At 51.1% G+C, this 14,717-nt stretch overlaps 1 protein-coding gene across 1 annotated transcript; it reads right to left on the bottom strand.

Moving 5' to 3' along the window:
• Window positions 1-10,561: 10,561 nt before the first annotated feature.
• Window positions 10,562-11,614, bottom strand: LOC141917117 (olfactory receptor 14A16-like). The gene has a single exon (XM_074810210.1). It carries the CDS (start codon window positions 11,525-11,527, stop codon window positions 10,562-10,564), a length of 966 nt encoding a protein of 321 aa, XP_074666311.1. The 5' UTR covers window positions 11,528-11,614.
• Window positions 11,615-14,717: the final 3,103 nt, after the last annotated feature.

Below are 14,717 nucleotides of genomic sequence, written 5' to 3'. Positions count from 1 at the left end.
TCGCCGAGGAGAGCAACTCCAGTGCAGGTAAGCCCGTACTGGGGGGTTTTCGCGGCAAAAGGGACTGGAAAGTAGCTTTGTTTGGGGGGGACTTTTGAATCTTTTTGGAGACAGAAAGGCGCCTAACCGGCTCTAAGGAGACTGGCAGGCCGGTGGGCGGGCAGCTGAGGAGGCGTGGGCTGTGGGCTGAGCCCAGGGCCGGTGGCGCCTGTTTCGAGCGAGGTGTAAACACACCAACGGTCAGTCGCCAAGGAGAGCAACTCACACCCACCCCTTGGTAACGAGCTGGGAGGGCTTCCTAGTTAGCGTGGGCGGAACCAGCACCACCCACCGTTAATTCGGAGATAAGAACCAGGTCGCTGCCCACCGAGCTCAGGGTGATCAGACAGTACCTGTAAACCACTGGTTAATAGTACTTGTCAACCACCAGTAGCCTGAGCCATGGTCTCCACTCGCCTCAAAAGCACCACCAGCAAGAACGTGGCGACCCAGACGTAGCAAACACGCAAACATGCAGCAGTCCAAGTCCCAGGCTGCAGGGAGTGCCTGAGCCTGTCAGTGCTGTTGGAGGGCCGCAGTGACAGCGCCTATGTGCGCTGTGACCAGCTGGATGACCTGCTCAGCCTGGTGGCAGAACTCAAAGAAGAGGTCGAGAGATTAAGAAGTATTAGGGAATGTGAAAGGGAGATTGATTGGTGGAGTTCCACCTTGGCACCCATGAATCAACAGGAGCAAATAGAGACTCCAGGCAAGGCAGGTGATCCCTCACCTTCATGCTACCAGGAAGAAGGAGGGGACTTAAGAGATGAGGGAGACTGGAAACAGGTCCCTGCTCAGGGAGGCAAGAAAATTCTCTCCCAACCTCCCTCACCCTCCATGGTGCCTCTTCACAATAGATTTGGGGTCCTGGAACTTTTGAATGAAGATATGGAGGAAGAGAATGAGACAAACAATGAGGAAGATCAAGGACCACCAAGGCCAGGTCACTCTAGAAAAGGTGTTAAAACCAGCTCTGAAAGGAACCCCAGAAGAGTCATTGTAGTGGGGGACTCCACTCTGAAGGGTGTCGAAGGCCCCATATGCAGACCAGACCCGCATCATAGGGAAGTCTGCTGCCTCCCTGGGGCCCACGTCAAGGACCTCACAAGAAGACTCCCCTCTCTAGTCAAACCCAAGAACTATTACCCTCTTCTGGTTTTTCAGGTTGGTAGTGACGACATTAGCAGGAGAAGTATTAAATTAATGAAGAGAGATTTCAGGGCCTTGGGGAAACTGATCAAGGGGTCAGGGGCACAGGTTGTGTTCTCCTCCATCCCTCCAGTTGGGGGGATGGATGAGGATGAACACCGAAGAACACAACAGATGAACTCATGGCTTCAAGACTGGTGTCACCGTCAGGGCTTTGGTTTTTACGATCATGGGTTGGTATACAGGGCACCAGACCTCTGGGCCTTAGATGGGATACACTTGTCCCAGAAGGGGAAGAGGATCTTGGGGCAGGAGTTAGCTGGGCTCATTGACAGAGCTTTAAACTGAATTTGAAGGGGGAAGGGGGCAAAACACCAGCCCATCTGAAGTGCATGTATACCAATGCACGCAGCATGGGTAACAAACAGGAGGAGCTTGAAGCCGTGATGAAACAGGAAAATTATGATGTTGTGGCTATCACAGAAACATGGTGGGATGCCTCCCATGACTGGAGCGTGCCAGTTGATGGCTACAAGCTCTTTAGAAGGGATAGACAAGGTAGGAGAGGCGGTGGGGTAGCAATGTATGTTAGGGACTGTTATGATTGCCTCGAATACAAATGCAGTGAAGACAGGATGGAATGTCTTTGTGTTAGAATCAGGGGGAAGGCCAACAGGGCAGATGTTGTAGTAGGAGTCTACTATAGGCCACCCACCCAGGACAGAGAGGTGGATGAAATATTCTATAGGCACTTGGGTGAAATCTCACGGTCGATTGCCCTTGTTCTTGTGGGGGACTTCAACTTCCCAGACATCTGCTGGAAATACAACACAGCAGAGCGGGACCAGTCCCGAAGATTCCTGGAATGTGTAGGGGACAACTTCCTAACACAGCTGGTAAGAGAACCAACCAGAGAAGGTGCCCTGCTAGATCTCCTCCTTGTGAACAGAGAAGGACTGGTGGATGATGTGGCAGTTGGAGGACAACTAGGGCACAGCGATCATGAAATAATAGAGTTCTCTATTCTTAGGGAGGCCAGGAAAGGGCTAAGCAGGACTGACATCCTGGACTTCAAAAGGGCTGATTTTGTCTTGTTTAGGCACCAGCTTGACAGGATCCCTTGGGAGACGGTCCTGAAGGGTATAGGGGTCCAGGAAGGCTGGGCGCTCCTTAAGAAGGAAGTGTTAATGGCTCAGGAGCAGGCAGTCCCCAGGTGCTCTAAGAGGAGCAGGCGGCAGAGAAGACCACCCTGGCTGAACAGGGAGCTTTGGCTGCAACTCAAGGAGAAAAGGAGAGTTTACAGCCTTTGGAGGAAGGGGCTAGCCACTCACAGTGATTACAAAGAGGTTGTGAGGCTATGCAGGGCCGAAATCAGGAGGTCCAAAGCCCAGCTGGAAATTAATCTAGCTTCAGCAATCAAAGATAACAAGAAATGTTTCTATAAGTATGTCAATAGCAAAAGAAAGACCAGGGAGAGTCTCCATCCCCTGCTAGATGCTGAAGGAAACTTGGTAACAAGTGATGAGGGGAAGGCTGAGGTCCTTAATGCCTTCTTTGCCTCAGTCTTTAATAACAAGACTAGTTGTGTTGAGGGAATCCAGCCTCCTCAGCCAGAGGACAGAGACTGGGAAAACGACCCCCCCGCAATCCAGGAGAGAGTCAGTGACCTGCTACACCACATAGACACACACAAGTCTATGGGACCAGATGGGATACACCCAAGGGTGCTGAAGGAGCTGACTGGGGTGCTCGCCAAGCCGCTTTCCATCATTTACCAGCAGTCCTGGCTGACCAGGGAAGTCCGGACAGATTGGAAACTAGCCAATGTGACGCCCATCTATAAGAAGGGTCGGAAGGATGATCCGGGAAATGACAGGCCTGTCAGCTTGACTTCGATACCCGGGAAGCTGATGGAGCAGCTCATCCAGAGTACCATCTTACAACACATGCAGGACAACCAGGGGATCAGGCCCAGTCAGCATGGGTTTATGAAAGGCAGGTCCTGCTTGACAAACCTGATCTCCTTCTACGACAAAGTAACCTACTTATTGGATGAGGGAAAGGCTGTGGATGAGGTTTACCTTGACTTCAGTAAGGCCTTTGACACCGTTTCCCACAACATTCTTCTGGTGAAACTGGCTGCTCGAGGCTTAGATGATCGCACGCTTTGCTGGGTAAAAAACTGGCTGGATGGCCGGGCCCAAAGAGTTGTGGTGAATGGAGTTAAATCCAGTTGGTGGCCGGTCACGAGTGGTGTCCCCCAGGGCTCGGTTTTGGGGCCACTCCTGTTTAACATCTTTATTGATGGTCTAGAGGAGGGGATTGAGTGCACCCTCAGTCAGTTTGCAGGTGACACCAAGCTGGGTGGGAGTGTTGATCTGCTCGAGGGTAGGGAGGCTCTGCAGAGAGACCTGGCCAGGTTGGAGCGATGGGCTGAGGCCAGCTGGAGGAGTTTCAATAAGGCCAAATGCCGGGTGCTGCCCTTGGGCCACAACAACCCCCAGCAGCGCTACAGGCTTGGGGAGCAGTGGCTGGAGAGCTGCCAGTCAGAGAGGGACCTGGGGGTGTTGATTGACAGCAGGCTGAACAGGAGCCAGCAGTGTGCTCAGGTGGCCAAGAAGGCCAATGGCATCCTGGCTTGTATCAGAAATAGTGTGGCCAGCAGGGACAGGGAAGTGATCTTGCCCCTGTACTTGGCACTGGTAAGGCTGCACCTTGATTACTGTGTTCAGTTTTGGGCTCCTCACTCCAAAAAGGCCATTGAATTACTTGAGCGTGTCCAGAGAAGGGCAACGAAGCTGGTGCAGGGTCTGGAGCACAGGTCTGATGGGGAGCGGCTGAGGGAACTGGGGGTTTTAGTCTGGAGAAGAGGAGGCTGAGGGGAGACCTCAAGGCCCTCTACAACTCCCTGAAAGGAGGGTGCAGAGAGGGGGGATGAGTCTCTTTAACCAAGTAATGAGCAATAGAACAAGAGGGAATGGCCTCAAGTTGCACCAGGGAAGGTTTAGACTAGATATTAGGAAGTATGTGTTTACAGAACAAGTAGTTAGGCGTTGGAATGGGCTGCCCAGGGAGGTGGTGGAGTCCCCATCCCTGGAGGTGTTCAAGAGGCGGGTTGACATAGCACTTAGGGATATGGTGTAGCTGGGGTCTGTCAGTGTTGGGTTAACAGTTGGACTAGATGATCTTCAAGGTCCTTTCCAACTGAGATGATTCTGTGATTCTGTGGAATATTTCCAAGCTGCAGCAGGGGATGTTCAGAACTGACATTAGGAAACATTTCTTTACTTAGAGATGGTCAAACACTGGAAAGAGCTTCTTAGAGCTGGTCATTGTCCCAGGCCTGTCAGTGTTTGAGGCATTTGGACTATGCCCTTAATAACATGCTTTAACTTCTGGTCAGCCCTGAAGCGGTCAGGCAGTTGGACTAGGTGGTCACTTCCATCCGAGCTATTCTATTCTGGTCTGTTCTCTCTTACACCACGCTACACTATGCTAATCATTTGATCCCAAAACGTCACATTCCTGTGACAAGCAATGGACCTACAGCCCTTCCTGGCAGTGCACATTTGGGCCGCAGCACCTCAGCTGGGGCACCAGGGTGGAGCCCAGCCTTCTCCCAGGGAAACCTGAGCAGTCAGTGCTGTGCTGCTCTGTGCTGCTGCATGTACAGCGCGGTCTTCACGCCTGTGCTGTGCTGCACGGGTCCCTTGGCCACAGGACAACCTCAGCAGCTCTTTGTCACAGAGGAGCCTGCAGGCAGCTCCCACTCTCTACTGCTCCTTATGCCACCTGCCTGGCTGTGCCTGTACCCAACAGTGCAGCAAGAAGTTCTCATGAGAACGTTGTTCCTGTTTGACTGCAGAAATGAGAAATAATGTTGTTTCCTTCTAAGAACGTCCCAGAGTAGCTTGAATGTCCAAACCAGGAGACTCTCATCGACACATGGGGTCTGCATGGCATGCTGCTTGTAGGTCAGAAGCCCATTCAACGCTACATCCCCTGGGGTTCCCACCATCTAGAGGCACATAAGATTAGCTCTGCGATTCTCTCCTTATGGTGTTAGCACTAACGAACAGCATTTTAAATGATGCCTCACAGAGTCTGAGTGCCTCTCTTACTGGGATCCTAACAGACCAGCATGTCCTGCTGAAAACCTCTCTCAGCACCCTTGGGTGCAGCCCCACTGCTCCCATGGACTGGTAAGGGTGTAGTTTGCTCCAGTCACCCCTGCCTTGATCCCCACCCACCGCTGGTTTTTCCTGTCCTGAGTCCTGACTGAAAACACAAAGGCCTGGGGGACCTCGCTGGTGGTAACTGAGGCAAAGAGGACACAGACCATCTCAGATCTACCTACACCTGCTCTTTCTAAACTCAGCAGTGGTCCCACAGTATCTCTGTTTGTTCTTCAGCTGTTCCTGAAGTACCAAAAGCTCATCTTGGTGCCCTTGATTTCCTGTTCAAGCTTCAATTGAGCTTTGATATTATTGTCCTTGTAGGATGTTGTGGTTGAAGACAAGATATATTCACGCACACTGTGAAAATGATTGGTCTGTTCCCTGACTATCCTTAAGGGAGTGAGTAAAGACCCCAGTGTGATGTGCTTTTTATTTTTTCTTTCTCCCAATTTCCAAAAAACCCTTCTGTGCCTGATTACCTCCAGTGCTCTAAGGAAAGCAGGTAGGAATTGCTGCAAAGAAGCTGTCACAATCAGGTGTGGGCTTCAGTGGAGACGTCTGATGTAAAGAAAAGTGATGCAAGTCCCAGGGGGCCAATGAGAGAACAAACAATGTTGGTGAGGTGAGGAGCAAGGGTGTCCATAGGATCATAGAATCGTTTGGATTGGAAGGACCCCTGAAGACCATCTTGTAGCTGCTCTGTGAGGTACCAGAATTATCTGAGAAGTATTGTGACCAAACTGAAAAAAATACTGACCAAAGTCAATCATCTCGTGATCCTATAAATAGCGACCCTAAGTGTGACCCTTTGAGCTCTACGGGATCACAACAGGCTGTGCCCCAGTATCACCCTCTGAGCTGGGATGCCTCTTAGGGCAGATTTTGTGAGGATGTCACAGAACAGATTTCATGAAGATTTCCAAGATCATCTGCTGATAGACACTGACAAAGAGAAAGGGTTCAAAAATTCTCTGCTGAAAAATGATGAAATGAAGTTTCAGTGATTATTTGGTACCAGTAATTTACTATCACACGTCAAACTCTATACCTCTCTGTGTATGTATGTTTTTGTATGTGTCTATTTGATTCAGGAAACTTATGATGTTGATTATAATTAATTTTATTAAATCAGCCAGTGATTAAGCATTGCCAGAAATCATTCAACCTAATCTTGTGGTTTACCTTCACAGTGTTAATGCATCTTAACCTTTTGCTACCTCAAAATTTTGTGGGATATATAATCACTCATTCCCCAACAAATTAGTGTAAATAGTAAACAAGATATTTTCCTTACTCTTTATATTAATTCCATTAGACATAAACCCTTAACCGGGTCTGGGGATAAGATTGGATCTAGCTGCACCTAGAGTCCTCTCTGAGGAGGAGTTTAGAAATTAAGGGGACTGATCTGAAACTCGTGACGTAATGGGACGGTCTCTCTTGCCCTTTTCATCTTCGGTCTCTGTGTAAATCATTCTAACTCGACTCTACCACAATTTTCCTTCCTGTGTTTCTTCCATGTAGTAAGTAATAGAGTGAAACTTGCCATCAAATTTCATTAAGTCACACTGTTACAAATTCACATTAAAATCACTTTTTGCTAATACCTTTCCCCATGATACTTTAAGTGATCTAAAACCTTCATCGGTGACACAAGAGAACAAAGACCTGGGTTCTGTTGGCACCTTCCATCCTTGCCAGCTCCCTTTGCCATCCCCACCGCAGGCTGTTCTACGCTGTCCCACTCCTGCCCCTCTCTCCCTGCAGGCTGGAGCACCCATCTCCCTTCCCCGCCTTGCTCCCACCCCACCATTTCCTGACCTTCAGTGATGTTTCCCACTACCAAGGAAAGCTCTACCACCTCAGAAACTGCCCTTCCACCAGAGAACCCAACCCAAAGACCTTCCTGTGGCCTTTCACCTGACCAGAGAGCAGGAACCGCACCAGGATCTTCTAAACCACATGACCGCTGCTGGCCTTTCAGCTTCTCGGATGGACGTGACCAAGCCATGTGCCTGCTGCTGTCCCACATGTGCTCAGGGGGAATGGACAGGACATCCCGTGTCCAAGCCCTTCTCCTGGGTAAGGCCTATGGGTACTTTGGCAGAGGCACTTTCCCAGCCGTGTACCTGCTGCTGGGCTGTCACCTCCAGAGACAGAACTGACCTCACGGTCCCCTTCACAGCCACACGCTTCCTACTGAATTGTGATTCTGAGACACAACAGACCTCATAGTACCATATGCATCCATCACCCTCCTTATGGCCAAGGACCTGACCAGATCAGAGTAGGCTTGTTTCATCATATCTATTAAATATATCTCCTATTAACAATTTGAGTGGAAAAACATACTTTACAGGAACTGCTGTAGCTATGTTGACACATTTTATATCTCTTCTTCTGCCTCTTTTTTAATTTCACAGAATTATCAAGGTTAGAAAAGACATTGAAGTTCATCCAGTCCAACCATTAACCTAACACTTACAGTTCTCAACTACACCATATCTCTAAGCGCTCAGTCAATGCGATCCTTTTCCTCCGCCTATTCTGTCTTCAAAAAATTCATCAAGGGAAAGTTTCATGGAATCACAGAGTAACTCAGGTGTGAAGAGAGCCCTGGACAACCACTTGTCCGACTTTCAAGTTGAAGGCAGGGTGAACCAGGTGAGGTTGTTCAAGGCCTCTGTCCAGCTTTGCATCACCCACAAAGGAACTGAAAGTGCGCTCTGTCCCACCATACAGGGGGATGGTAAAGATGTTCAATGTGTTGGCCCAGGTGCTGGTCACTGAGGGATGCCACTAGTGACCGGCTGCACACAGGACTTTGTACCACTGATGACATTTGGGCTTCATCACCCAGCCAACATCCCACCCACCCTAACATCCACTTCATCAGCCCAGGTAGCACCAACCTGGCTATGAGGAGTCCATGGAACACCATGTCAAAGGCCTTGTAAAATTCCATGTGCCCAACATGTCCTTCTTTCCCCTGCCCGTTTTGGTTCAGCAATCCCTTTCTTGTCCTTCAACCACCTGGAGATGGTTGCAGGAGGATGTGTTCCACCACCTTTCCAGGGATGGAGGTAGCTGACAAACCTATAATTCTCCCACTTCTCATTCCTCCTTTTCTTGAAGATGGGTTTGACATATGGCTTTTCTGTGGACCCCAGAACCTCTCTGATTGCTTTGACACTTTTGAGGGCTCAGTCCAGAATCACAGGTGAGGGTGGCATAGCGAACAGGAGCACTTGCAATGAGCCTGTCCAAGGCAGCTCAGATGAGTGTCACTGGGAGAGTGGGGGTTGTTCCTGGGTCACACACAGAAGTGTCAGGGCTCTGTCAGGTGTCCACATCTCAGCTGGCCTCATGCACTCATCTTACACACAGAGACACGAGTCCTTCCCTTGCACACGCAGAGGCAGTGCATTGCAGGAGTCGTAGTGTCTCTCTGGCCACCTGCTGCCACTGCCAGATGCTGGGAGGCCACTCAGTCCTGTGGTGATCACACTGCTCTGCACTCGTGTGAGATGCCCTACGGCATGAGGAATGGACTCAGGGACCTCGGTTCAAGGAAACACATCCCAGTGCTGCATTCGGTTTATTTGCCAGGGGACGTTACTGTCAATGTGAAATGACCTTATGACACAGTTTGTGCCACACACCATCATGGCAACCCCAGGAATAGCTGATGGCATTTGTTCTCTCTCACTTCACACACATGATGTGCATGCTTACATCTCCTCCCTACAATGTAAACATGGACTTCTGAGCTACTGATTTGATGTACCTCATGGAGGGAGAAAGAACCTCTGCGATCTGGGGTGAGAGACCAGTCTTGCAAATGGTGGTTCTGAGGGACTAGAAGGTACTGATTTCCCTGGGTCAGTGTCATGGTTTAACCCCAGCCAGCATCTGGGCCCGACACAGCCACTCACTCACTCCCTTCAGTACAATGAGGGACAGAATCAAAAGCGTAGAAGTAAGAAAACTCGTGGGTTGAGATAAAGACAGTTTAATAGGTAAAGAAAAAGCCACACATGTAAGCAAAGGAAAACATGGAATTCATTCACTTCTTTCCATTTGCAGGCAGGGCCTCAGCCATCTCCAGGACATCTGGGCTCCATCACATGTAATGGTGACTTGGGAAGACAAAAACAATAGCTCTGAAGGTCCCCATGTTCATCCTTCTTCCCCCAGCTTTATATTACTGAGCATGATGTCATAAGGAATAAAATATCCCTTTTGTCAGTTAGGGTAGGTACCAGCTATGTCCCTTCCCACCTCCTTGTGCAGTCCCACCCTGCTCACTGGTGGGGTGGGGTGAAGAGCAGAAAAGGCCTTGACTCTGTGTAAGCCCTGCTCAGCAATAACAAAGACAGCCCTGTGTTATCAACACTGTTTTCAGCACAAAAACAAACCACAGCCCCATACCAGCTACTAGGAAGAAAATTAACTCTATCCCAGTCAAACCAGCACAAGCAGCTTCCCCAGTGTGTCCAGTGAGCACAGACACAGACCAGACCCTGGACCTTTAAGTCTCTCCCAGGAGGCCTGGCTGTGCGAGGACACTGCTGTGTGCCCCCACCCTGCAAATCACACTGTGCACCTGTTCACTGGTGTTTTCATCAATGGGCCAATTTCTTGGGCATGTTCTTGAGATCAGGTTTGGAAGAAGACCTCAGCCTTCAGGCACTGCCCTGAGCAGATCCTCTTTCATGATGGCACTGCATTTACTGAGGCCGGCTCTGTCACAGAAGTGCCCATTGCCTTCCCTGCCTGTGGTCACAGAACTGTCATGCAGCAGGAGTGCGACCAAGCTGCCGGAGCACTCAGGCCTTACACCAAACTGAAGGGATCAGAAAAGAGTGTGGAAGTGAGGAGGGAATATCTATAGAAGACCAAGTGCTCCCTGGTAGTACTGCCATGCTGGGACTCTCTTACCCTCCACGTCTGCACACAGGAATTTTTCTTGCAGGTCCATAAAACCTTATAGGAAAGATCCCAGAAGAAGAAGAATCACTGCCTGCCCTTTATTTTGTTAAAACACACACAGATCATGGCTCCTCATTTATCCAGACACTCGGTCAGAAAAGTACACAGTGAATTAGAAAGAGGATGACAACATAATTACAAGTAAAATGCAATCACCACCAACAGAAAATGCAAATGACAGGCTGGGCCTGTACAGAGTTATATTAAAACTGCTGTGCAGTAGAAGATGAGTAGTTTATTGCTTCAAAATAACAATTAGTTATCAGTTTCCACAGGGCATCCTTGAGCTCCTGGTTCCTCAAGCTATAGATGAGGGGGTTCACTGCTGGAGGAATTACTGAGTAAAGAAATGAGACCACCACGTCCAGGGTGGGGGAGGAGAAGGAGGGGGGCTTCAGGTGGGCAAACATGCCAGTGCTGATAAAGAGGGAGACCACAGCCAGGTGAGGGAGGCATGTGGAAAAGGCTTTGTGTCGTCCCTGCTCAGAGGGGATCCTCAGCACCGCCCTCAAGATCTGCACATAGGACACCACAATGAAAACAAAACACCAAAAAAATAAACACGCACTAGCAAGAAGAAGCCCAGCTTCCCTGAGGTAGGAGTGTGAGCAGGAGAGCTTGAGGATCTGGGGGATTTGACAGAAAAACTGGTCCACAGCATTGCCCTTGCAGAGTGGTAGTGAAAATGTGTTGGCTGTGTGCAGCACAGCATAGAGAAACCCAGTGCCCCAGGCAGCTGCTGCCATGTGGACACAAGCTCTGCTGCCCAGGAGGGTCTCGTAGTGCAGGGGTTTGCAGATGGCAACGTAGCGGTCGTACGACATGATGGTGAGGAGAGAAAATTCTGCTGAGATGAGGAAGAAAAAGAAAAAGACTTGGGCAGCACATCCTGAATAGGAGATAGCCCTGTTGTCCCAGAGGGAATTGTCCATGGCTTTGGGGAGAGTGGTGGAGATGGAGCCCAGGTCGAGGAGGGAGAGGTTGAGGAGGAAGAAGTACATGGGGGTGTGCAGGTGGTGGTCACAGGCGATGGCGGTGATGATGAGGCCGTTGCCCAGGAGGGCAGCCAGGTAGATGCCCAGGAAGAGCCAGAAGTGCAAGAGCTGCAGCTCCCGTATGTCTGCGAATGCCAGGAGGAGGAACTCAGTGATGGAGCTGCTGTTGGACATTTGCTATCGCTGTGCATAGTGAGCTGTTCAAGCAGGAAAAAGCAGTGAAGGTTTAGGACTGACTTCTCTAGCAAAACTTACTCAGTTTCTGACAGAACCACTACCCCCCCCAAACACTGTCCTTCAAGAAAGACCTTCCTGCAGCTCCCAGGCTGGAGCTCTGGTGTTTGCTGGCTGAGGGGGCAGTGGGGAGCAAGGGATTCTGCTGGGGGCTCTGCAGGAGTCAGTCCTGCTGTGCCCCAACAGGCAGAGAGGAACCCGCAGTCATCGCTGCTTAACTCCACTCCTGACATCCAAGAGATTTCAGCCTTGTCCCTCCCAGGGCCCCCGGCTGCAGAGCAGAGCTGTGGGGCTTTGCTCTTCTGCCTTTGGCTCCTGTTGCCCTGTCCTACCTGAGGAGTGCGTTCTGAAGGCAGACAGCCTGGACATTGCTGCTGCGCTACAAGTGCTCCATGGAGAGTGCGGGGGTGCAAACGGGCAGAGCCTTAGTGCAGAGTGAGGAGAGCCAGGCTGTCCATCAGACTTGCTCTCAGCTGCCCTGGGCTTACACCTCTGGAATCTGCAGGAGGCTCACACCCAGCTGTTCCCTTGACAGGAAATTGGATGCTGCTGAGAGCAGAGGAATCCAGTTGAAAACTCCCCTCCCCAGGAAAGATCTCTGAGTTTTTTTATTCCTTGATGTTGGGGGGTTTGGTAAAAACAGCCGGGTTTATCCCCAGCCCATGGGCAGCATTTCCCAGAGACCCAGAGGCTCGAAGGGGGCTTGGGCACCTTGCTGCCATGGACACATCTGCATGGCAGGACCTGCAGGGCCAGTTGCTGAGCTGCAGCTGAAAGCCCCATCCCCAGAGAGCCTGAAAACAGGAGCAGCAGCAGCAGGGGCAGGTGGAGAACCAAGGAGCAATGCCCCAATGCTTCTGCCAAGGGAGGCCAGGCCAGGGAGGGACAGATGGGCACTGGGGAGAGTCTCCTCTGCTGCAGCTCTGGCTGCCAAGGAGGCAGCTCCTGCCCTGGACTGAGGGACCTGGAGGGCAGAGGCTCTGCTGGATGGGGGAGGAGAACAGGGAGGATTATTATGTAAGCAGCACTTTCAGTGAAGGGCTAATAGGGAGTTTCACAAATACCACCCCCCACCCTGAACCCTGAATTTCTTTCACTCCCTGCCAAAGCCTCTGGTGCGTGGAGCTGTCCCTGCCTGGAGCTGTTTCTCTTTTCCTTTATCTCCTCCCTGTCAGTGTTCACAGCCCCCATCCCACCCGCTGTGTGCTCAGCTCTGCCCTGCAGACCCCTCCTGGCAGCAGGGCCCTGCCCAGGGGCATCTCTCTGTGTGCAGGGACACAGGAGAGACTCAGACATCTGCGAACAAGAAGTGGGGTCTTAGAACCTGCTCCAGAAAGGAGAAATAGATTGCCATCTCCCACTGCCCACCCAGCAAAACAGGAGGACACTTACTATATTAACTGCTGTGATTATTTCTCCTCCAGTGAGCTCTCAGCATCCTGCCACTGCCGTCTGCCTTTCCCCTCTCTGTGCGCGGCTCCTCTGCCCTCGGTGCCTGCAGGCAGTGCCCTCAGCCCTGCTGCGCTTTGCAGAGGAGCTGCTCCTGGGCAGAGCTGTCTCTCTGCAGCGCTGACCACTTGCCCTGAGCTCCCTCTGTCCCAGGAGCCCGGCCCAGCTCCACAGCAGAGGAGCAGCCCAAGGCATTTTAATGACCCCTCAGGTGGGTTTGGTGATGAGTCTCTGAACGTCGGACACTGAGATGCTGCTGAAGAAACCTCTGAAGAAGTCAAAGTTAGTTTCAAACTCCAAAGTTTCTTGTGGCTTTAATGGGTCCCACTGAGGGACACTGTTGACAAAGCCTCCCCAGGCTCCACTTAGAGCAGAAATGTGCAGGCAGTGATGGCAGGTAGGGAAAAGCAAAGCAAAGGTGGCTCTGATGCTGAGGAAACCTGCATGTGTTTCATGAAGCCAAAGGGCCAAGCCCTGACCCCATTAACCAAAGGGCCAAGCCGTGACCCCCAGCCCCTGGGAAGGGAGATCCTGTCCCTCACCCATTGCTCAGGGCTCTTCCTGGGGCAGTGGGTGATGGAGATGTGCACCTGCCAGGCTCCTGAGTAGGGAGATGGATGGCAGTGAAGCCCCAGTGCTGCAGGGGACTGTGCCTCCTCATAGGCATCAGTGGCAGAAACACCAGCCATGGCCAAAGTCAGGAGGAGGTTGACTCAGTTGGGGATTTTCAGCTTTTCTACAACCCTCTGTCACCTCCACTACAGGTGACAGTGCTATGGTGTTGCAGGCAGAGGTACAACCTCTTTCCCTGAAGCCTCTAGTCACCCACCCAGCTGTCCCACCTTGCTCTCACTTGATCATCTTCCTTCCTTTACTGATATCTTGCCGTCTTCCCTGGCTCTTCCTTGTAACAAAAAGCCTTGCGCTGATCCAGACTCCCTCTGTGTGATGAATTTCACCACAGCAGTCTCCTTGGAGTAATATTTTTCTTTCCTTTCATCCAGTCTGGGCCTCCTCACCTGCACTTTGTGGCATTATTTTTTTCTCATCCTATATCTTACTACAAAGAAAAGCTCCATCATCTCTGAAATAACCCTTCAGGCACTCCGAGGCAACTCCTATACCACCTGATCCTCTACACCACTGGACAAAGAACTCCAGGTCCCTCAGCCACCCCACACAGTCCATGGGCACGAGGTTCCGAACCCCACCTTGTCAGACCTTCACTCAACACTCTCCAGGTCCTCCCTACTTCTCCAAAATGGGGAGCCACACCATACGACACACGCATGTGTGGGGCTACGCCACTGGGGAGTGGAGGGGATGATAACTCAGGGTGTCTGGGTGGCCCACGGTCCTCCGAATGCAGCCCCGTAGGCAACTGCCCTTGTTCATCATGTCCATCATCTCCTGGCTCGTAGGGCATCCCTCGTAGTGCCCAGGCCCTTCCCCTCAGAGTTGCTGCTCAGCAGGGCAGGTCCCAGCCCATCCTGAACTATGGGGTTATTTGCCCCCTGCCCCCAGCTATGTAGGACTGGCCACATTTCCTTGCAAAACTTCAAGTTTGTAGAATCAGAGATTTTGTAAAGGTTCCTATGGACTGTAGAAAATTTTGATCAGCTTTTAATATTTGTGTGCAGCTGGCTTATCGTGACTGGATAGTGACTGATCTCTCACAGGA

The sequence above is a fragment of the Strix aluco genome, chromosome 34 (genome assembly GCF_031877795.1).
Source record: "Strix aluco isolate bStrAlu1 chromosome 34, bStrAlu1.hap1, whole genome shotgun sequence".
NCBI lineage: Eukaryota > Metazoa > Chordata > Aves > Strigiformes > Strigidae > Strix > Strix aluco.
Note: the sequence above shows the minus strand (reverse complement) of the source record. Positions and strands in the feature narration are given on the sequence as shown.